This window comes from Lynx canadensis, chromosome B3 (assembly GCF_007474595.2).
Source record: "Lynx canadensis isolate LIC74 chromosome B3, mLynCan4.pri.v2, whole genome shotgun sequence".
NCBI lineage: Eukaryota > Metazoa > Chordata > Mammalia > Carnivora > Felidae > Lynx > Lynx canadensis.
The window spans coordinates 47,558,940-47,581,436 of NC_044308.2; the positions used below are offsets into that span (position 1 = coordinate 47,558,940).

Consider the following 22,497-nt stretch of genomic DNA (forward strand, 5'->3'; position numbering starts at 1 on the left):
AAAAGAACCAAGAGAGTCATGTTCTACAAGCCAAGGGAGGAGTTTTAAGGATGGAGTAGTCAAAATAATAATTAATAATAATAATAATCTAAATTACTTCATGTGTGTTGATTCCATACTCATTGGACATCCTTTATAATGTAGCTTCTCATATAAATGTTTCCTTTGAGTGAAAATGTGTCAACCAGGTTTTCTGGTCTTCAGAGCAGTTATGCTTTTCACGAAAGGAAAAAAAAAAAAAGAGGGATAAATTGGTTTGTATATCAGTCTGTATTAAGTTTGGTTGGCATGAATCATCCCCTGGATTTAAATTAGCTCTAGGGTCTAACAACATGAAGTTTCTGTCTCTTTAAACCGAGGACCAAACTATAGAACACAGAGTGAAATCTAAGTTCATTTTCATACCATAATGCTTTGAGAACCACTAGAAGTATATTTGAAATATAATGACTTAAGAATAATACACCAAAATTTTTTTTAACTTTTAGCTTCCCAGTTTGTTATTTTAATTATTCTCTTTTCCTACAAAGTTGACTTTCAGGGCCAGCAAGAAAAGAGAAAGCTGGATAGACTCTCCCTGGCACAGATGGGGGAAGAGTAGGTCATGGTTACCTGTAGCCATTCCAGGTCTTCTAGGGTTAATTCAGGTGGCCTTTGGGTAAGATTAATCTGGGGGTGGTAACCAATAATGAAGTGACTGTAATGCTAAACACCAAAGAAAAGCTGGGGGCAGTCTGGATGAGAAAGAAGAAACTTATTCAAATAGGGAGAATTAGTACAATTCAGTGATGGGTTTGCACAGTGATTGGTGTTGTGTGTGTGTGTTTCAAGGATCTAATGAAGATACATTGATCTTGTGAGAACAACTCGGAGAGGAAACTTCTCTTACAGATCAAAATATAGTGTGTAGCAAGCAGTATCTTGGTAAGTGTTCTTGTAAATGCATGTTTCTTTCTTTTTTTTTAAGTTATTACAGGCATCCATATGGCAGGAATTAAAGGAGACACAATTAAAATCGCAGGTTTGAAAAAAGTATGGCTAAATTAGCCAATTATTAAAAGAACCTGTCTTGACTTCTCATCTGGTTTACGTCTTCGCGCCTCAGGAACAGTCTTTGTAATGGCGCCTCTCTTCCTAGACGTTCTTTCTTTCCAAGCCTGCCCAGAACTAGCTGCTACACACAGGGAGGACCCGGAACTCACGTTCCCACGCCTTCAGACCCGGTGCAGCCCCGATTTCGAGACCGCTGGCCCGACCGGGCCGACAAGCAGGAGGGCTCTCACAGCCTCGCCAGGCCCCGGCCCTAGCCCTCGCCCGCGGCCAGCGCGTGGTGGGGCGCCGCGGCCTTCGAAGGCCTGCGGTGCGACGCACATGCCGGCGCCCGCCTCCCGTGTCGGCTAGAAGAAAGGGAGCCCGGACGCGCGAAGGCTGACCCGGAGCCTACCCATGAGGCAGCGCGCCGGCTCCACGAGAACCCCCCCCCCCCCTTCCCACGGCTCATCTGCTGCTCCGCAATGGGAGCCGCCGCCGTTGCCGCCGTGTAGTTTTTCGTGCTCCTCCTTTTCCTCCTCCTCTTTCTCCTCCTCCTCAGGGCCCCAGTCAGGCCGATCCGCTCCGCTCACGGTAAGCGCCCCCCGCCCCCGCCCGCCCCGCGCTGCAGCAGGCAGAGGCCCTCCCGCGCGGCCTGCGCCGCCTCACTCCGGGGGCGCTGGGCCGGGGGTGTCGAGGCCGGCGCGGTTTGCCGAGAGCGCCCAGGGCGCGGGGGAGGGGACCGGCTGCGCGGCGGCGGCCTGACCGCCATCTTGCGCCGGCCCCGGCGGGGGAGGGATCCCGGCGCGACGCGGCAGACGGCTCGGTGCGGCAGGCCGGGGCCGCGCAGGCCTTCGCCGCTTCTTCCTCCGTCTCCTCCTCCGCCTCCTCCACCGCCTCCTCCATCTCGCCTTCCAGGGCCTGTGCGCCTGTTTGCCCCAGCCTGGGTTTGGCTCTCCTCTGGAGACTACTCCCTTTGGTCCGCCGTACATTTTGTGCCGATGTTTGGCGGGGACCCATGCCTCCTTCGCAACGACGCTCCCTGGAGTCTCTAAAGTGGTAGACAGAGACCAAAGGGGGTCCCGAACTTCCAGGCGTCCAGGGCCCTAGGGCCCCTGTCTGCTGCCCTACCCCTCGCCCCCAGGTGACCAGTCATTCCACGCTCACACCCTCATTCTTGTCAAAGGGACTTTCCCTGCTCTGCCCTTGAAGTCCCGTTATTGTCTGCAGAAGGGCCCTGAGGAGAAACGTGGAGTTGGGTACACAATTTACTGACCGTGCTTTCAGGTTTCACTTAATGAGACATAAAGAATGAGCTCACTCTGAGGTTTTATCTTGCTCTAGAGATGGAAGTTCTTCCCAACTTACGTCAAGTTTGAAGGCTTTTAAGGAGAAATCTGCTAGAGAGGAGAAACGTCAAAGCGGACCCGCTTCTGCAAGCACGGGAGACCTTGGTCCAAGGGTTTCTCTTTGTTTGCAAAGATTGATTTTTTAAAAATTCTGTGGACTTAAACTTTATTGTTTTGAGATTTGGACTGGGTCTTAAGAATTTGACATCTTTTAGTGCCATTAAGCATAAAATTGAAGCCTCGGAGTAGAGTTTTAAAGTACAAAAGCCCCCTCTTAGCATTTGTGAGAAGTCCTGCTTTCGGGGGATTAGTGGCAACTTAGGCTGCCTAAGCGGAAACTTGCTGTGCCAAGGAAGGCCCTGGTTTGCTTAGAGAATTGTTACGGCTGCTTTGCTCTTGATGTTTCGAAACATCAGTATAAATACCGTTACAGCTGTTATCTTGCATTTGTATCTGCCATTGGTACAATCTATTTGTACCCGAAGACCCCTTTTGCACTGGTCTGTGTTTATGGCACCATCTTGAAGATCAGGAGACGGCCTCAGGGAGACATCTTTAATGAGGTCATGGCTAAGGAGTGATAGAACCATTTCTAGAACCTTAGGTCTTCTGATACCTCAGTGCGCAATTCACTATATTATATTTCTTTTTTTGTCTGTGGGAATAAGGTGAGTGAGGAGAAGCAAGGAGGCTCACCTACAAAATTTAAGAAATATTCAGTTGCGCCTTCTTTTACATTTTTGTTTTTTAGACTTCATTTCTTAGTTTTTCACCCTTTTATTAAGTTTTGATGTTATTTTTTTCCCCAAACATATTGAAAAGTTGAATAGTCTGTTTGGACACATATAACCTACCACCTAGTTTAAACAGTGTTGCCACTTTGTCACATTTGCTTTAAGTACCTATCTTAAATTCTTTCTGGTGAACATTTTCAGAGCACACTGCAAATACCACAATTCACACCTAAGTACTGTGGATGGATGTGTCTATCTGTGTGTCATAGAAATAAGGCCAATTTTCCATATAAACACAATACCATAAGCACACTTAAAGTTAAGAATAATCCCTGCAATCTAATATATATATATATATATATATATATATATATATATATATGCAGTACGTATTCACATTTCTCCTATTGTCCCCAAAATGTTCTGTTTAGTGATTTATTTTGGAACCGGTATCCAGTCATGCATTACATTTGTTTGTGTTAGTTTCTTTTAATTTAGTGTAGTTCCCTCTTTTTGATTTTTGAATGACACTGACCTTTGAGACCAGGCTACCAGTAGTCCTGTAAAATAACCCACATTCTGTATTTTACTGATAGTTTACTCTTCGTTAGGTTTAAATTGTACCTTCTGTACATATATATTTTATGCATTTAATTATATACCACATACTACAATGGATATGCACGTTTTAAAAATTTTGGTATGCACACGAAGAGTATCTTCCTTTATTCCCACTTTGAGACCTGTGCAAAAGAATGTTGTGGTTGAAGGGTTAGACAAAATTCCTTGTTTCTGCAAGTTCTTTTCCTAGTTGCATGAGAAATATTTTTCTTGGCAATTTATGGTTTTGTAATTGAAGCTTTCCCCATACACTGAAAGAATTCCCTGCACTATTGTCAGTCATAGGTTATCATTTTCAAGTCATTCCTTTGCAAATATAAGTTCTAACCCTCTTAATGAGCATATCTACCTCTCATGTAGTCTTTTTATAATACATCTCTCTTCATGTTAATTTATGCAAGGGTTTTTGAATTCATTTATGCTTGAGAATGCATTGAGCTGAGAAAAAAACTAGTTTTTTGTAGGATAGTTAAGAGTCATCAAATATGTATAAAGCCCAGATTATGTGCAGTTGACTTTTTCTTATGTCCTATTTGTGAAAATTCATAGAAGTTCAACCATGTTCTTCCTGATATTGCCAAATCAAGAAAATTTCTTGTTGGATAATAATACTAACCTAGTTCCAAACTTAGAAAAATTTTGTCACATGTTGTATTTCTTTTTTTTTTTTTCATTTTTTTTTTTTTTTCCAACGTTTATTTATTTTTGGGACAGAGAGAGACAGAGCATGAACGGGGGAGGGGCAGAGAGAGAGGGAGACACAGAATCGGAAACAGGCTCCAGGCTCTGAGCCATCAGGCCAGAGCCTGACGCGGGGCTCGAACTCATGGACCGCGAGATCGTGACCTGGCTGAAGTCGGACGCTTAACCGACTGCGCCACCCAGGCGCCCCACATGTTGTATTTCTGACAGAATTTTAAAATTCTTTTGTCCATTCTTGTGATTTTTCTATTACTCTTGGTTCTGCTCCCACCCTTTTCTGAATCTGTGTAGATCTGCATCTTTCAAGCTTAGGATGATTCACTGTGCTGTGTTGCCCAGATTTTTAGTAAATGTTTTTCAGGGTTTGAAAGTATGTGTACCTGAAATGGGCAACATTGTTTGAATGTAACTAACTACTGGTCAACTGTCATACATGAATGAACTTGGAGTGTATTTATCTTGTAAATACTGATTTCAGATTTCAAATACTTCTGATAAGTTCTTATCATTCTGGGGCTTTTTTTTTTCTTTTCAATGTGCATCATTAAATGCAATACTTGAAGAATTTTTTGAAACCTTTCATAAGTCTTAATTTTGTTGAAGCATTGATGGCCATCTTCTTTGCTTCATAATTGCCAGATATTTTCAGTTATGGATTTTTAGATATCAGTTAGCATAACCAATCCAGTGAATTAAAAAAATTTTCCACATTTTCTATTTCCTTTTAGTCATCATTATATACACCCGCATTTAACATTTGTCCATTTATGAACTGTATCAGGTTAATCTCATCTGAAAATTTAGTCTGAGATTTCCTTGTTTTCATCATTAGAGTCTAAGGTGCTTGCTGTCTATCTTTGCATTCATTTTCAGGTTCATTTAATAATTGTGAAATGTGTCCTCTGCCAGTTTTCTTCTGTCCCATAATGGGCAGAAAATAAAACGTTCTGAGTTCTTAACTGTATTTAGGGAAGACTAAAATAAAAGCATATGAAAAGGATCAGGGTATGCTGTGGTAACATATGCCACTTTGAGCTAAGGATTATTTTGAGTGGACAGCAGTTTGGAATTAAAAGAAGCAAAAATTGTTTTCTGTCCTGTTATCTGCCTGAAAGCAAGGCATAAATATCCCTTTGTGAAGACATCCCTCTCCCCCCACCCCAGGCCCCCTTAGTAGGAAAGAGTGACTCTTATCACTTTGAGATGGAGAGCTGATACCAAGATGAGTTTGCATAAAGAGACCTAATGAAAATAACCCTTATCTTCCATTAGTCCTCCCATGTATTTCCTAGTTATTTCCCATGATTTATTGTCTCTCAAAGCCCTAATCCCCTCTCCTTTGTTAAAATGGTATATGAGACCTTGAATTTAACCACTTCTTTGAGTTTTACTTCTTTTCTGTGAATTCCTGTGTGTGTAAATGTTAATAAAAATTTTGTGCTTTTTCTCCTGTTAATCTGTTTTTTTTGTTAGTTTAGTTCATGGGTCCTCAGGTACAACAACATAAAAGGGTAGAAGTAAAGTTTTTCTTTTCGACACAGATTACAAAGATAATGTCTTCAGTCATCTTTTGGAAAGTTCATGCAATATTTTGTGCAAAACAATAAGAAAACTGAAAGATAAGAAAAGTGAAAGATGATGATTTACTTAACTGTTGCATTATTCTTCTAGGCAATTAAATCGTTCTTATGTTTTCTCATTTATAATTTTCTTTTGTAAGCATAGGTGGGAATATTTGTTTATCAGTGGTGAAATAATACCCAGAATGATGGAATTAGCAAATTATTTCAAGATGTAAGAAGAATAAAATCACTATGATCGCATAATGTATCTTAGATTTATAAAAGGATCCTGTAGACCCACATAGTAATTGTCAAATACAATGAGTTTTATTCTGTTTAAAAGTAATAAGATATTGTTTGAAGATTTCTAGGAAACAGTAAAAGCCATAAAATGTCAATCTTTACAACTAGAACTACCCGAGAAAGAAAATAAACTAAAATTGTTTCTGTGGATTCTGATAGTATATTGAAGGTTAATGGTTAATTTGGACCTTCAGATATATAAAGTGCCCCCTTTCTAACACATTAAACCTTCCTGCCTCTCCATCTACTGCCATGATAGGTTTTTCAGCAGTTTGCACTCCATCTCTAATGAATGCAGGTAGTACTTAAAAAGTTATTCCTTGACGTTTCTGTTCCACAATATTTTTGTTGTTAGCATTTTTTCTTCCATTACTTCCCAACTTTACCTTCAGAGCTCCTCTATAGTAAAAAATGATTAACTGAAACCCTGTAGAATCAGGGTGTAATATTTAGGCCTTTTGGCGAACTGGATTAAATAAAAAATATTTCTTATTTCAATTATTTTTCATTGCAAGCATTTCTGCTTTTCTGGTTTATTATATGATGATGAACACTGATTTTTTGGAATGATGTTGTATCATTTTACATCTTTGTGTTTTTAAATACAATGCTTTATACATAACTACTGCTTAATAAATGCTTTTTCTTAATGTTGTGCTCATCACTTTAATATTCCCTAACTATTTAAAATTGTGACTTTACTCCTTGGCATTGGTATATACCAAATTTTTGGTGAGCTGTAATTTAGCTCTCTTTTTTAAACAAAGGCTTTGACTTGTTTAATGTAGTGTAGCAGTTCTCTAACCATGGTCTTGGGGACCTGAGGTGCTTTCAAGGGTTATACAAGATCCTCTCTGTACCGCCTACGTATCTTGTGAGGCTGGATTTCTCAACCGAACGCTGTAGTGCAACAGATTAAATGTAGAAGCAGATAAGAAAATACAGCTGTCTTTATTAAGGCAGATATTAATGAGTTTTACAAAAATATAAAACAATGCCACCCCTCTCTAAATATTTTGTTTTGGGAAGTACTTTTCACATAAATATTTATATTAATATGTAATGGGTTTATTATAATCATTTTTAGAAGTTTTTCTTTTTTCTCTTCTCTTCTCTTCTCTTCTCTTCTCTTCTCTTCTCTTCTCTTCTCTTCTCTTCTCTTCTCTTCTTTTTCTTTTTCTTTTTCTTTTATTTTTTAAGGGAGAGACCCCACATATGTTCAGGGGAGGGGCAGAGGGAGAGGGAGATAGAATCTTAACCAGGATGCATGCCCAGTGCTATCCTGAAATGGGGCCCAGTCTCGTGAACCATGAGATCACAACATGAGCCAAAATCAAGAGACGAATGCTTAACCAACTGAGCCACCCGAGCACCCCTATTGTAGTCATTTTTAAGTAAATTAATATATCTTGAATATTTCAGGTTGGGGTTTGTGGACTTCTAAGATTCCATCCTTAGAAATTAATTAGACACACACTTTTTTTTTTTTTTTTTTTTTTTTTTTGCCAGGTTTGGGATTTCTTTAGCATGACCGCTACTTGCATGTCTTTCAGTTGAGGACTATTAACCAAAGCAAAGATCATTAGTCTATGAAATAATATATTCCTTGCTTCTAGGCTTTACCCCTGTGTTTTCCTTATTTTGTGGGTAATTGTTACCTTTGGCAAGTTTGAGAAGGGAAGCCTAAAGCTCTTGGGAGGGGTCTGAGTGTTTTAGGTATAGGTAATCCCTATCTCCTACTTTGTTAACTTATTTTGCTTTTTCCATTTAGGGTTTAAGATTATCTGACTTTATACAGGATTGTTGATTGCTGATGGGAAGGCCCTCATAAACAAAATGGCTTTATTAAGTTCTAGGATTAAAAATAAGTAATAGAGCTGTCAACTTTGTTGAATAGAGAAAAAGTAAATAAGAAAATTGGCCTTACTTTTTTGACACTACATTGTTAGTATTTGTGTTTATTTGAGGAGTTGTAACACAAGAGATGTGTTTCCAATCTTTTATTGTGGTATTTTATATATTATAAAGTAAATTTATACATCATATTTTATCTTTAAAATAAATGCTTCTTTGAGATGGATGGTATTATCATCATATGCCCTTTACAGATGAAGGAATTGAATCTCAAAAAGTGCATTTCATTTATTGTAATACTTACTGGATGCCTAATGCTGTATGTTAATTTTGTAGGCTATGATGCCTTGGTCTTACCTAATTCAAACCTCAGCCCTTTAATCTCAGGATTGCATGTTGTTTGCTTAAGCTGGATAGTATAGGACTAGCCTTGCAGCCTGGCAGCAACAACCACTGGTGGAAATGACAGTTTCTAAAACATTTGGCCTGTTCTGTACCTCACTGGATTCTAGAAGCTTCTGGCACTAGGATAACCGAGCTCTGCATGGATTGGTGGAGTGTTACTGAGGAGTTTGGAATTGATAAATGACACAATGAAAACATTTTTTTGTGACATTGTTAATTTGGTGGTTCTATGTTAAATGGATGAAATCATATAGATCTGGATGCTGAGAGGCTGATATAAAGTGAATCTTACACGGTAAATCTTACTATGGATGTGAGGTTCTAAGTGCCTGAACAAGTATGTAGTGAATCAAAAATCAAGGGTGGTTGTAGAAAATATTTTGAAGGAAGACTATATAGGACTGGGGAATTGATTGATTAGATATGATGAATAAAAGAGGGGAATATTGAGAAACACTTTTAAGGACTCAAGATCAGAAGGATGACAGTTTTATTGGTGGAAGAAGAGAAGTAGAACTAATTTTTATAAACTGAGGTCAGGTTAACATAACATTAAATTCATCATTTAAATTATTTTAAAGTATACAATTTAGTGGCATTTAGTACATTCATGGTGTTATACAATCATCAAAATCGTCTAATCTCAAGGTAGTATTTTCAGCTTTCAGACCATTAACTTTCAGGTAATGGTACTGTTAAGCTGCCTCTCCCCACTCCACAGGTCCTGGCAACCACTGATCTAATTTCTGTCTCTGTGGATTTGCCTGTTCTGGACATTTGATATTAATGGAATCAAACAGTATGTGACTGACTTCTTTCACTTAGCATAAAGTTCTCAAGGTTCATCCATGTAGCATGTACCAGTACTTCATTTTTTATTGCTGAGTAATACTCCATTGTATGGATACATCATATTTTGTTCATTCATCAGTTGATGAACATTTGGCTTGTTTTCACTTCTTGGCTGTTATGAATCATGAAGTAGGACTAATTTTTGTGGAGAAGTTATGTTCAGTTTGGAAATACTGAGTTTGAGGTGAGTTTAAATACCCAGATAGTAGTTTTTAGCAGTTAGGAAATGATAGGCGGGAACTGAGTTGGGGAGTGAAGGTTGGAGGTTAATATTTGATGATTTTATACCCTGCTATTGAGAACTGATAACCTAAGACAATGGAATTTATTAGATCTGTTGTTTAGGTAACAATTTGTGTAGGGCTGAAGACTAAACTCTGAAAAACCTGATTTTGCACTATTTAAGGAGCAAGAAAATGTGGAGAATCTATTGAGTTAAATTGGAGCAGGTAGATAGAGAAACAGTCTGTTGACATATAGAAAATATTTGAGGAGGAGGTTTCAAGAAATTGAGTTAAAATAGATGAAAGATAAGGAAAATGTAAATGAAGAAAGGGTAATTTGCTTTGGCAATGGAGGAGGGTTATCCGGATTGTCAGTAGAATACAGTGTGTGCAGTAGAAAAGGTAGTAGCTGTACTGTGGTGCTTAGGTTAGTTTTGACTGACAGAATGGGTGGTGATAAGTAGAGCAAATGGATTGCAGCCTGGATCAGGGTTAGCAGAAATTTTACTTGGATGAAATGGAGGTGGTACAAAAAGAGATTCCTCATACCCTTTTTTATGAAGGATTCCTTTCACGTAGAAGCTTTTAATGACTCTGCTGATTTAGATTGATTTATAGTTATAAGCAATCTGCTGAAGCATAGGCCTTCTACTTATTGATACTACTTTAAAGATTTTTGTGTCATCAAAAATGTTAAAAATCTGAACAGTTGGTTTATCATGATTTGATATTTGGGATTTTGCTCTGAATCCGTGTCTGTGAAGTAGATCTTGATATCATTGGGAGTTGACATCAAACAGGTTTATTAAAATTCAACTTATATTATTTAATTAAAATTATCAACTATTACTTATTCTTCAGAAATTTACTTGCTTTTATCCTCAGTTATCCTCATTTATCCTCAGTGTTGAACTTCAACCCATTTGCTTCATTTATTATATTGAACTTGGAGTTTCTAGAAAATATTTGGGAATGGTTGATTTGATTACTGAAAGACTTTTCATAATACCAAATTGGCTTTTCATAATTCAACATTCACTGAAATAATAAATCCCCTTTGTCTAGGCAAAAATTTACATTTTCATATCTATGCCAGATGGGTATATTTATGTTAGGGTTGGAAGGATCCTTGGGGATGTTGGAAAGTGACCATTTCGATTACATAATGCTTGAATTTTTCATATTTTTGTTTGGTGATCTATCACACCTTGAGTTTGTCTCATTTCCTGATATTTAACCATGAATTGTTCTGTTCTTGTGTTGAGATGAAATCTGCCTCCCTGTAATTTTGGTCTTGTTCCTGGTGGAGGCAAGTAGTGTATGGCTGGAATCTGTGATATTTTAAGTGTCTAGATTTGAATCCTTGCTCTACTCTTAATTGTGTTGCTTTGGGCAAGGTACTTAACCTCAATAATTCAGTTTCTACAGTTGTGAAGTGAGGATGATAATAGTATCTGCCTCATAGAGTTTCTTGAGGAATAGACAAAATAATGTGTGCATTTAATTAATGTTAGCTTATGGTAATGATAAATTGTTATTATTAGTAACATAATTTGTAATTGTGATAACATAATAGTGTGTAATAAATTAAGTAGTTGTGTTGAAGCTGAACACTAGGAATAAAATTCTTGTTTATTCAAAACAAGTAAATATTACTAGTATTGTTATTATTATCACTTGAGCTAGAAAGAACAAGACCTACTCTTTTCCTTCTTTCTCATGACAAACTTAAAATACCTGTAAATAGCTTTCTTTTCTACCACCCCTGCCCCACAGTCTCATGTTTCCTAGGTTAAATATCTTTAGTCCTTTGACCTAGACAAAGTGCTAATACTAATTCCTTATAATGGACATCTGTTGTTTTTGTTACCTAACATTCATTCCCCTTTACTTTGGTAACATACCTTAATTTTCCTTTGGGGAACCAATTTTTATCTTAGTTGTTGTTGTTGTTGTGCCTCTGGTTCCAGGGGTAGTATGTGATCTAGGACTAAACCTATTACAAGTCCTTAGCAATAGTGATTGGCTTCAGGAAGGGCATATGTCTTAAACCAGTCAAACCAGTCAACTCCAATCAGAGCTAACCCTCTATATTAGAGTCTTGGACTTGAATCTTGGAAGGTGTTAAGTTGGAGTCATTCATAGTGGGAAACCTCTTCTGAAGGTAGAAACAACATAGAGGAAGTGAAGTCAAGGAACATAGATAGAAAGCCAACTTTGTAAATCATTGTTTAAATTGCACCTGTATTTAGTTCTGTAAATGAGCTAAAAATTCTCTTTTGCATAAGCCAATTTGAATTGGGTTTTCTGTTACTTATAGGTGAAAGCATCCTAGCCAGTATACTCACTGTATTCCAAGTGGGGATGATTAGGACAGCATAGAATAAAACCACCATCTCTTTGATTTTAGACTCAAATTCTGTTATTTTGACACTGTATTACAAATCTGATTATACCAGTTCTTGTTTAAAATCCCCTTTTTGGCTTTCCATTGCTCTTAGATTACGGACAAGATTCCTAATATGATCTCTAGGATGCTGCGGTTGTTTGACTTCTGTCTTACCTTCTACCATATACCCCTTGATTTTCTTTTCCACTCACACTGGTTTCTTTCATATTTGCTGTGTCATAGATCTTTTCCACATGTTATTTCTTCTGCATGGAATCCTCCCTTCCCCTCCCCTCCCTTCCCCTCCCCTCCCCTCCCCTCCCGTCCTTTCCTTTCCTTTCCTGGAACTCCAGCCAAGGCTGAGTCCCAACCCTTTCCATTCTCTCTTTGCTTGTTCACTGTTAAGATTCCTGCATGTATAATCCTTTTTTAAAATGACATTTGAAATATTTGGTTTATTTAAAAAATAAAACAGTGTATCCATATTCTCCCCTTATGGAGACCTTTTCTCATATACTTGGAGTGACCATTTTCAAAAGACATTATTCTACTTAAAATAAAAATAACAGTCTTTCAGAAATTGGTTAAAATTTGATGACATAGCTTCTAAAGTTTCTATGATCTCTCAGTATTTTGTCTGTAGTATTTTAGTTGCTAGTGGTCAGATGTTTCTGATTGTACATTTTATGTGATTGAAATGTACCTTTTTCAGAAATAAGTCTGTGGTTTTTAACAGTAACTGATAAACTGGACTGATTCTACAAAAAGGTACTTAGTTTTCTAACAATAAAGCATTTTAAAAAATAGGCATAAAAGAAAATACTGATTTGAAATTTTGTTTCATCTGCTTAATGTTAGTAAATAAATTTACTAAGTTAATTTCTTTATAAAATCTTATATTTAAACACCTGAATTTTATGAAATCAGATTTCACTTGTGGGTCTTTTTCAATTATATAGGGTTTATTGCTTACGCTTTAAGGTTTGTATTTGTGTGATGTATGCCAAGGTAGACATCATTCTCTGTTTTCTAACCTTGTTACAATTAATTTCCACAGTGGAATCAATAGGTGATGGATATTAAGGTGCTATAAAATGAAATTTTTAAAATGACTCTCTGTCCTCAAAAGATTGTGTATGCTTTTAAGGTAATGAACATTAAAATGAGTTTTTTTGTAATCTCCTTGAGATAGTTGGAAATTCTTGAGAGATCACAAAACAAGGGTTGGAAATAATAGATTGCTACTCATAGTTAAGAACACACTTTGAATCCTTAAAGCTCTATTCATTTGGGATTAGAATTCTAAAAATATAGACCTCCATTTCAGTATGCTATTAGTGATAAAGACTAAGAATTGTTTATAAAATGAAATAGAACATAAACCAAAGCTTTAAAGTCAGTGGAATGATTTGAATACTTGATTTTTTGGGAAATTTGTGAGGAGGAAAGAGTGACAGATCAAACTTTTCTGAACAGTGTACCAGTGACCCTGTGTCATCCAAATTACTCCACTGAAAAACACTTCCAAGTACATAAGTAAAATTGTTAAAGGTTTATTAGTGTTTCTTACAGCTAGCTTTTTTTTTTTTATAAAATTTATTGTCAAATTGGTTTCCATACAACACCCAGTGCTCATCCCAACAGGTGCCCTCCTCAGTGCCCATCACCCACTTTCCCCACCCTCCCACCCCCCATCAACCCTCAGTTTATTCTCAGTCTTTAAGAGTCTCTTTTTTTTTTTTTTCAACGTTTATTTATTTTTGGGACAGAGAGAGACAGAGCATGAACAGGGGAGGGGCAGAGAGAGAGGGAGACACAGAATCGGAAACAGGCTCCAGGCTCCGAGCCATCAGCCCAGAGCCTGACGCGGGACTCGAACTCACGGACCGCGAGATCGTGACCTGGCTGAAGTCGGACGCTTAACCGACTGCGCCACCCAGGCGCCCCTTTAAGAGTCTCTTATAGTTTTCCTCCCTCCCTCTCTTTTTTTATCCCCTTCTCCTCCCCCATGGTCTTCTGTCACGTTTCTCAGGATTCACATAAGAGTAAAAACATATGGTATCTGTCTTTCTCTGTATGAGTTATTTCACTTAGCATAACACTCTCCAGTTCTATCCACGTTGCTATAAAAGGCCATATTTCATTCTTTCTCATTGCCAAGTACTATTCCGTTGTGTATATAAACCACAACTTCTTTATCCATTCATCAGTTGATGGACATTTAGGCTCTCTCCATAATTTGGCTATTGTTGAGAGTGCTGCTATAAACATTGGGGTACAAGTGCCCCTATGCATCAGCACTCCTGTATCCCTTGGGTAAATTCCTAGCAGTGCTATTGCTGGGTCATAAGGTAGATCTATTGCTAATTTTTTGAGGAACCTCCACACTGTTTTCCAGAGTGGCTGCAACAGTTTGCATTCCCACCAACAGTGCAAAAGGGTTCCCATTTCTCCACATCCTCTCCAGCATCTATAGTCTCCTGATTTGTTCATTTTAGCTGCTCTGACTGGCGTGAGGTGATATCTCAGTGTGGTTTTGATTACAGCTAGCTTGTTAATCTTAGACAAAATTTATGAGTTGGTTGAACATATATATGCTGTACTTATTTTGAATACAAATTTTCATTATTTAAAATCATTATATTTTAGTTTTGTATTTTCCCTTTTATGTTAATTCTGTCTGGTTTTACTGTTGCTAATTTCTTGATTAGGAATGCAAACTCCCTATTAAAACATTACTTTTATGATGAGAAGAAAGCATTAATTTTATGATGTGGTTTCTTGGGTTATTTTATTGAATAACTGACTTTTGGGGCCTGGGGAGATAGAAAACTTAACCATTCACCGTATTCCTCACATTCTTTTTTTTATTTAACTTGGTACCTACTCATTTTTTTTTTTTTTAAGGGTTTTACTGTTTGTTTGTTTGTTTGTTTCTTTGCTTTTGAGAGTGTGGGAGGTGGGGAGCAGAGAGAGAGGCAGAGTACCCCACGCAGGTGGGGCTCGAACTCACCATGAGATCATGACCTAAACCGAAGCCAGATGTGTAACTGACTGAGCCGCCAGGTGCCCCTTACTCATTTTTAAAATCATTTTTTTTAGAAATTAAAATACAGTGTTGCATGTAAAATGAAAGTGTTTTTTAATGGATATGATATCAGGTATTTTATCGTAATGTTAATTTTTATATGTTGGTATTTTTTAATTAGATACTGTTTTAACCTATGAGACAGGTAGTATATATTTTAACAGTATTGATGAATTGTAGGTATGTGTGTTATGTTTATATGAGGGTTTAAAATTGTTATGTGTGTTTTCACTAGTTTATAAATGTTTCTTAAAAAGATGAAAATATGGTAGGATAGATTTGATAGCTGCATTCTAGAAGGTATACTTATAAAGCTAACATTTCATTGTGCGAAAGAAATAATGTAATAAAGATCTAAAAACAAAATAATTTCTAAATGCTCAGCTGATATCTTGAAAATTCTAGTGTAATAACAAAATTGTAATCTGTTCTTAGAGTTTTTCAGAATGTGATTAAGCCAAGAGTTAAAAATGGTTAAGATTTATTGAATGATTTCTGTGTGCCAGGCAGAGAGCGGTGTACTTTATGTGTGTTATCTAATTTGATCTTCACTGTAACTTCATGAAATAAGTTGCATGTATAAAGTAAAGCAAGGCACAGAGAGTAATTTGCCCAAGGTTGTACAGATAATAAATGGTTGAGTCAGAATTTGAATGTGGCATTCATTCTTCACCATGTTTTACTGTTTACTGTTAATAAATGTTTAAAGTACACAGTATACAGCAGAGTAGAGAGCTGAATTAAGCCATAGAGATTATTAGTTGAACTAAGAACTGAGACCCAAAATTACAAGGTGATTTGACTGCAGGTTGTAGTAGTGCTGGGGGCTATAACTTGCCTCTTCTGGCTTTTAGCCTAATGCTCTTTTTTAATGTGCAGACTCTACAGTTGGGGTTTGTGGAATTAATCTTTTATCAGAAAGTAAATTGAACTATATCTAGTACATAGCACACCTGTGTCATACTGTGTGCTTATGTACCAGATCAAATGCCTTACTTTCATTCAACACAGTGACATTGCATCAGGTGACAGCTATCAGTGGCTAAAAGTAAATTTTTCAATTAAGAATGTAGACCTACATTTTTACTGATTTTTTTAAATTTGTAGAAAAAATTATTTAAGGTATAGCTTAATTTTGGATATATAAAAGCTGAAACAAAAAATAGTGAAGTAGGAATTAAAATTATTTATATAAGCAGTCTCCCAACAGTGAATGAATCATTTTCTAAACAGTCTTTGATAAGTCAGTTAATTGGAATTCATTTTTTTCTTCATAGAAACAAGTGTATTAAACTTGGCATGAAATGAGTCTGTAGCTGAAGTAGAGTATTCTCTTTTTTCTGGCTATTTTGGGGCTAAGTCTGAGCTGTAGAAGCTATTAGAAATGTTTTGGAACTTTGAGATCCACACTGCATATCTTTGCTGGATATTCCACTTCAGTGACAGCTGACTTAATCCTTCATAGAATTCCATGCCTTACCACCAAAATTCTGCAGTGTGACCTGAGAGGTTTTTATGATGATAGTTTTGGCATGCTTCAGTGGCTGAGATGACAAAAGAATCCATCAAAGTGTTTGTTCATTAATGGAACAAAATATGGCAATGATTTGTTAGTCCAGTGTTGTCCAATTGTAAGGTTCTGTAGCTGCACTGTCCGATATAGTAGCGACCAGCCACATGTGGCCTTGAGCATTTGACATGTGGCTATTAAAACTGAGAAACTGAATTTTACATTTTATTTAATTTTAATTAATTTAAACTTAAATTGTCACATGTGGCTAGTGGCTACTGTATATCACAGGGCAGCTTTAGGCTGAATTTATGATTCAAGTTTCATCTGAGGACTTCCAACTTTTTATAGTAGGCTACTATGGTTCTCAGGCTTTTGAAGTAGGTTATCTTAAAGTCATCTCTGTCATAATAGGCACTGGATGTCTTATTCATATAGACAAGTCATTAATTGAATATTTGTAAATTGAATACTAATTACAGAATTTTGGTAAGAGATATTTGTATGGTCACTTAGCAAAATATCTATGTGTCAACTATGTAATATTTAATATAACCATTATGTATGAGCCAATATGATTATAACTAAAATAAAAAATATATATGAGTCTCATAAGCTGTGTAATTGTGGCACTTAAAAAATATTCTGTATTCTTGGTAACAGTAGGTTCTTAACATGAGCAAAAATTGTTATGTATATATTTTCTTGACATATTTGTAATACTGATACTGTTTAGAGATAAGCTATAACTATTTAACTGAATTAAGGGGTGCCTGGGTGGCTCAGTTGGTTAAGTGTCTGACTCTTGATTTCAGCTCAGGTGATGATCTCATCATTCTGAGTTCAAACCTCACGTTGGGCTCTGCGCTGGCAGTGTGGAGCCTGAGTGCAATTCTCTCTCTCTCTCTCCCTCTGTCTCACCCTCACTTGTGCTCTCTTTTTCAAAAATAAATAAACTTAAAAAAAATGAAGGCTATGAGTACTTATGTTTTTTAAGTTTATTTTATTTATTTATTTATTTATTTATTTATTTATTTATTTATTTTTTTGATGTTTATTTATTTTTGAGACAGAGGGAGACAGAACATGAGTTGGGGAGGGGCATAGAGAGAGGGAGACACAGAATCTGAAACAGGCTCCAGGCTCTGAGCTGTCAGCACAGAGCCCGATGTGGGGCTCAAACCCACGAACCATGAGATCATGACCCCAGCTGAAGTTGGACGCTTAACCGACTGAGCCACCCAGGCGCCCCAAGTTTATTTATTTTTTTAAGTAATCTCTACATCCAACTTGGGGCTTGAACCCACAACCCTGAGATCAAGGGTCACATGCTCTTGTGACTGACCCAGACAGGTGCCCCAATGAGTAGTTATTTTTCGATGAATTAATCTACACTGAAATATATCTAATTAATTTCTTTCTTTGTAAATTCTTTGGTAAAAAATAAGAAAAATACAATTTATTTAAAGGTATGTTTTCTTATGGAAGTAATTACACTTATACCTGAAACATGAATAAGTAACAGTTAAAGATTAGTATCACTTAGCATTTCAAAATTCAGACTTACTAAAACAATACATTATGAGGTGATTACTCATTTTTACAAAAAGATTAAAAAATTATTTTTAATAATTCAGACTTTTTCAAGTAGTAAGTACTTAAGAGAATTACCATTTTTATTACTAAATTCTTGAATGAACCAATTATGTAAAGTGAGTTGTAAGTAAAAGTCAGACATATCAAACTTAAAAATTGAGCTTTTTATAGGAAAAAAGATTAAATGTGTGTACACTTAATTTAATGAGATCCACTCTAATACTAGGTATCTTTATTTTATAGGAAGGAAAACAGATACAAATTGCTGTCTTGTCTGGAATCACATGGTGAGTTTTGAGATCAAAATTAGATCCAAGAATTTCTGAACCCCAAGTTTCATGTTTCAATATTTGGCATTAAAGTGACTCATAAAATTGACTGATATCATGTGTCAGTACTCAGGTGACAATTTACAGAAAGTCAACTCTGCAACTTGATGGGCGACAACCCTTTTCAGCCAAAAAGTAAGTGTTGCTGCCACGACTGATAATAGTATACGTGGCTTTTGTACTGATAAATTTGCTTCAGTAGAAAGAAGGAAGGATAGGCACACTTTCTTAAAGACAGAAAAACATAAATTTATTGGAGTAACATGCTCACATAAAAAATGATGTAAATTAAAACGTGAGTAAAGTAGAAATGAAGTTTTTTTCTTACGCTCAGTGATAACTGCTAGTTTGGTGTATATAATTACCTGTATTTTTTCTATGCATAGACAAGAATATAATTATTTATAAAAATGTAAAGATGTTATGTGTCTTAAAAATTTTTTTTCTCAACATGTATCCTGAATGTATTGACAGTGGCACTACCCTGTTAAGAAGAATGAACAAGATCTTTGTCTTCTGTATTAGTTTGCTTGGGCTTCCATAATGAAGTATCATAGACTGGATGGCTTAAACAACAGAACTTTATTTCAGAATTTCTCACAGTTCTAGGGTCTAGAAGTACAAGTTCAAGGTGTTGGCAGGTTTGATTCCTTTTGAGGGCCATAAGGGAAGGATCTGTATCACGTCTCTCTCCTTGGCTTAGAGATGGCCATATGCTTCCTGTGTCTTTGTATGGTTTTACCTTTAAGCATGTCCTTCATCCGTGTCCTGATCTCTTCCTCTTTTTTTTTTTTTTAAACGTTTATTTATTTTTGAGACAGAGAGAGAGAGAGCATGAACGGGGGGGGGGGTCAGAGAGAGGGGGGGACACAGAGTCTGAAACAGGCTCCAGGCTCTGTCAGCACAGAGCCTGACACGGGGCTCGAACTCACGGACCACGAAACCATGACCTGAGCCGAAGTTGGCCGCTTAACCGACTAAGCCACCCAGGCGCCTCATGATCTCTTCTTTTAAGGACATCAGTCATACTGGATTAGCACCCACCCTGATAACTTCATTTTCATCTTATTATCTCTTAAAGACCCTGTCTCCAAACACATTAAGATTGTGAGGTACTGATGGTGAGGACTTTAACGCATGAATATTAGAGAAACACAATTTAGCCCATAACATATACTAACTGGAAACTTTTATTATCCATTTACAAGTTTCCCTAATTTTTAAAAGCGAGGCATTGCCTAACTTCACTTAGTTTCCTAGCCATAGATTATTATATACTATGTGCTTACTGCCTGTCTAGTGTGTAGAGAAATACACTCAAAGAGTTCAGTTTGGTCTTGGACATATAGTAATATTTTTAGTTACTTTACTTGAAGAACTCTATGTAGTTAATAAAACATTATAGTTTAGAAAATAAAGGGATCAATTAATATGTTTATGACCTTTGGGAAAATGGAAAGGCCTTCTTTTTTTTGGTAGGTGGACTATTAACATTTAAATAATGTTAAGACAGGAAATGATTTGTGACATACTTTTATAGAAAGGAAAAAATTTAAAAATTTATAAAATAATGGTTCTTAATTTGATAAGGTATTTCTTTTGTATGCCATCAAAGAATTGTTTCAGTTAGTATGTTTTAAGACCTGGTAGAACATTATCCTAATTTTGAGTCAAAAGTAGAAGTGGCATTACTTTAATATAATAAAAAATTACCTTTAGAAATGACTATATTTAAATGATAAATGAAATATATTATTGTCAAAGCCAGAACCCTGGAGGGTTTTTTTGTTTGTTTGTTTTGTAGACCACCACCCATCTCATTCTGTGTATCAGTTAAGCACCACTTATATCTAGTTGGGATATAAGTCTAGGCCTTCAGTACTGTTTCTCTTCTTTCCCCTCTTCCCCTCTTCCTCCTCTTCTTTTTTCTCCATCTTAGCTTAAAGCAATCAATATATGCAGATAGTTTAAAAAGTCAGATAGTCCAGGGACGCTTGCATGGCTCAGTTGGTTAAGCGTCCATCTCTTGATTTCCGCACAGGTCATGAGTGCAAAGTCCAGCTCAGGGCTCAATCCCAGGAACTGCTAGATCATGACCAGAGCCGAAATCGAGAGTGGAATGCCTAACCGACTGACCCACCCAGGAGTTCCTATCATATTTTTAATCTTATTTTTTGTTTTGTGAATATTACTTTTTATAACATTCTTTCTTATCTAATATCTCTAAAGATGCAAATTGTATTTTCTTTAATATTTTTCTTGCTCTCTGCATTATTTCTTTTCCTTAGGATTCTTTATCTTTTTTATTGATTTGTTCTAAAAGACAGGAGATTTTCCTAAACTTTCTGGTGCTTATTGATTGTCCATTAATATTTAAGAGTGAAGTATTAAAATGCTTCATAGGAGTTCTGTTCTTGGTCAGAACTTCTAGGATGGTGTATGTTCATATTTACTGCATGTTCTTTGGTCTGTTTCTTTAGGTGAGAAATGGTCTAATTTGCCCCAAATGGAATAAGTCTCACCTTGTTCCCTTATTTTAGTCTAGCATCTCATCACTGCTTTGTGTCTAGAATTCCTGAATTTGGTTTAGTTTTACTAAGTATATCTCCCAGGAGATGCCTCCTAGTCTTAGTTTATTTCCCATTTGTTAATATCCCCCCCTCCTCCCGATAATGGTTAGGTACAGTCCTTTTGTAGATAAAATTATATTCCAGGCATATGACTAGAACTCATTTTGACTTTTCCATTAAATAACTACTACTGTCAACCATTATCTGTCTAAATTGGTTTGTATCTTAGAGAGTGAGCTCTGAGTTTCTCACTTGCTGCCATGCACTATCTACAAATATCAAGTCACATTGCTATTAGGATGATTAAAGTAGATTTTAAATATACTATGGATTTTTAAAAGTGTATTTTTCTTTTTGAAAATAAGGTTTGCTTCTCTCCTTTTGGAAATTAGATAATTCAAAAATGGCAGAACTCTTTATGGAATGTGAAGAAGAAGAGTTGGAACCATGGCAGAAGAAAGTAAAAGAGGTTGAGGATGATGATGATGATGAGCCAATCTTTGTTGGAGAGATATCAAGTTCAAAACCAGCAATTTCAAGTAAGCATTTACTTTTAGTGAAGCCAAGTTTTATAAAATATTGTTTCTAATGGGAAAATTTGTGAACTGCTTTATAAGGACATAAGTTCCTTGGAATATTACCATATTATAAAATAGTTACTCAAATTCTGTTACTGAAAACATGACGGTTAAGGTCAGGTTGAATTTATACCAATTGGGGATGACTGATAACAGTATTCAACTAGAACAATGTATATTAGTTTTAGAATAATTCTTTCCAAAAGGAGGTTGACCCCAGTAGAAATTCTCTTCTGGACTGTTAAGATGCAGAAGTTAAATGAATTTATTGTTGTTAAGGTATAAGCCATAAAATATTTTAGTATGTGGAATATGAGTCAAGTGTTTATATAGAACTGCTAGGTAGGAGGGTACAAACTTGTGTTTTGTAGAATACAGCCACTAAAAAGATGGTTGGAGTAATACTTAATCTTAAATTTCTGAATGAAAATGGTGTCAGGTTGTTTGAACAGGTTTTTATTCTGTAAGACATTTGTAGTGCTTAGATATACAGTACTGCATTGCCATTATCAGAAAACAACTCTACTTTTGTGTGGCCTTTACTTTATAGAGTTATTTTATGTGATCTGGTTCTATTTTTACTGTGAGGTAAAAAGGAAATTTTTATGAGGTTTGGTACTGTTTGTGCTTTTACCTTTTCCTGACCAGCAGGTTTTGGCAAATCCCCACTCTTCCAATTTTAGCTTGATTACCAAAAAATCTAGAAGTTACAGAGGTAACACACATGTCAGAATCAGGAACTTTCAAGTGATCCTGAAAGTTAAATTAGGCTCAGATTGACTTCAGGTATACTGGTAGATTT

General features: G+C 36.4%; 1 protein-coding gene across 5 annotated transcripts in view; it reads left to right on the forward strand.

The window, feature by feature from the left end:
* Positions 1-1,491: 1,491 nt before the first annotated feature.
* Positions 1,492-22,497, forward strand: part of ZNF280D (zinc finger protein 280D) — a 143,334-nt gene continuing 122,328 nt past the window's right edge. For 3 of the 5 annotated variants that reach the window (XM_030318107.1, XM_030318111.1, XM_030318112.1), the window contains exons 1-4: positions 1,575-1,623; positions 18,462-18,505; positions 18,614-18,682; positions 21,510-21,656. In XM_030318107.1, coding sequence (XP_030173967.1) covers positions 18,655-18,682; positions 21,510-21,656 — 175 coding nt within the window. In that variant the 5' untranslated portion in view covers positions 1,575-1,623; positions 18,462-18,505; positions 18,614-18,654. Of the gene's footprint in view, positions 1,624-18,461; positions 18,506-18,613; positions 18,683-21,509; positions 21,657-22,497 lie in introns of all 5 variants that reach the window. The other 2 variants (XM_030318108.1, XM_030318109.1) reach the window with 2 other exon arrangements.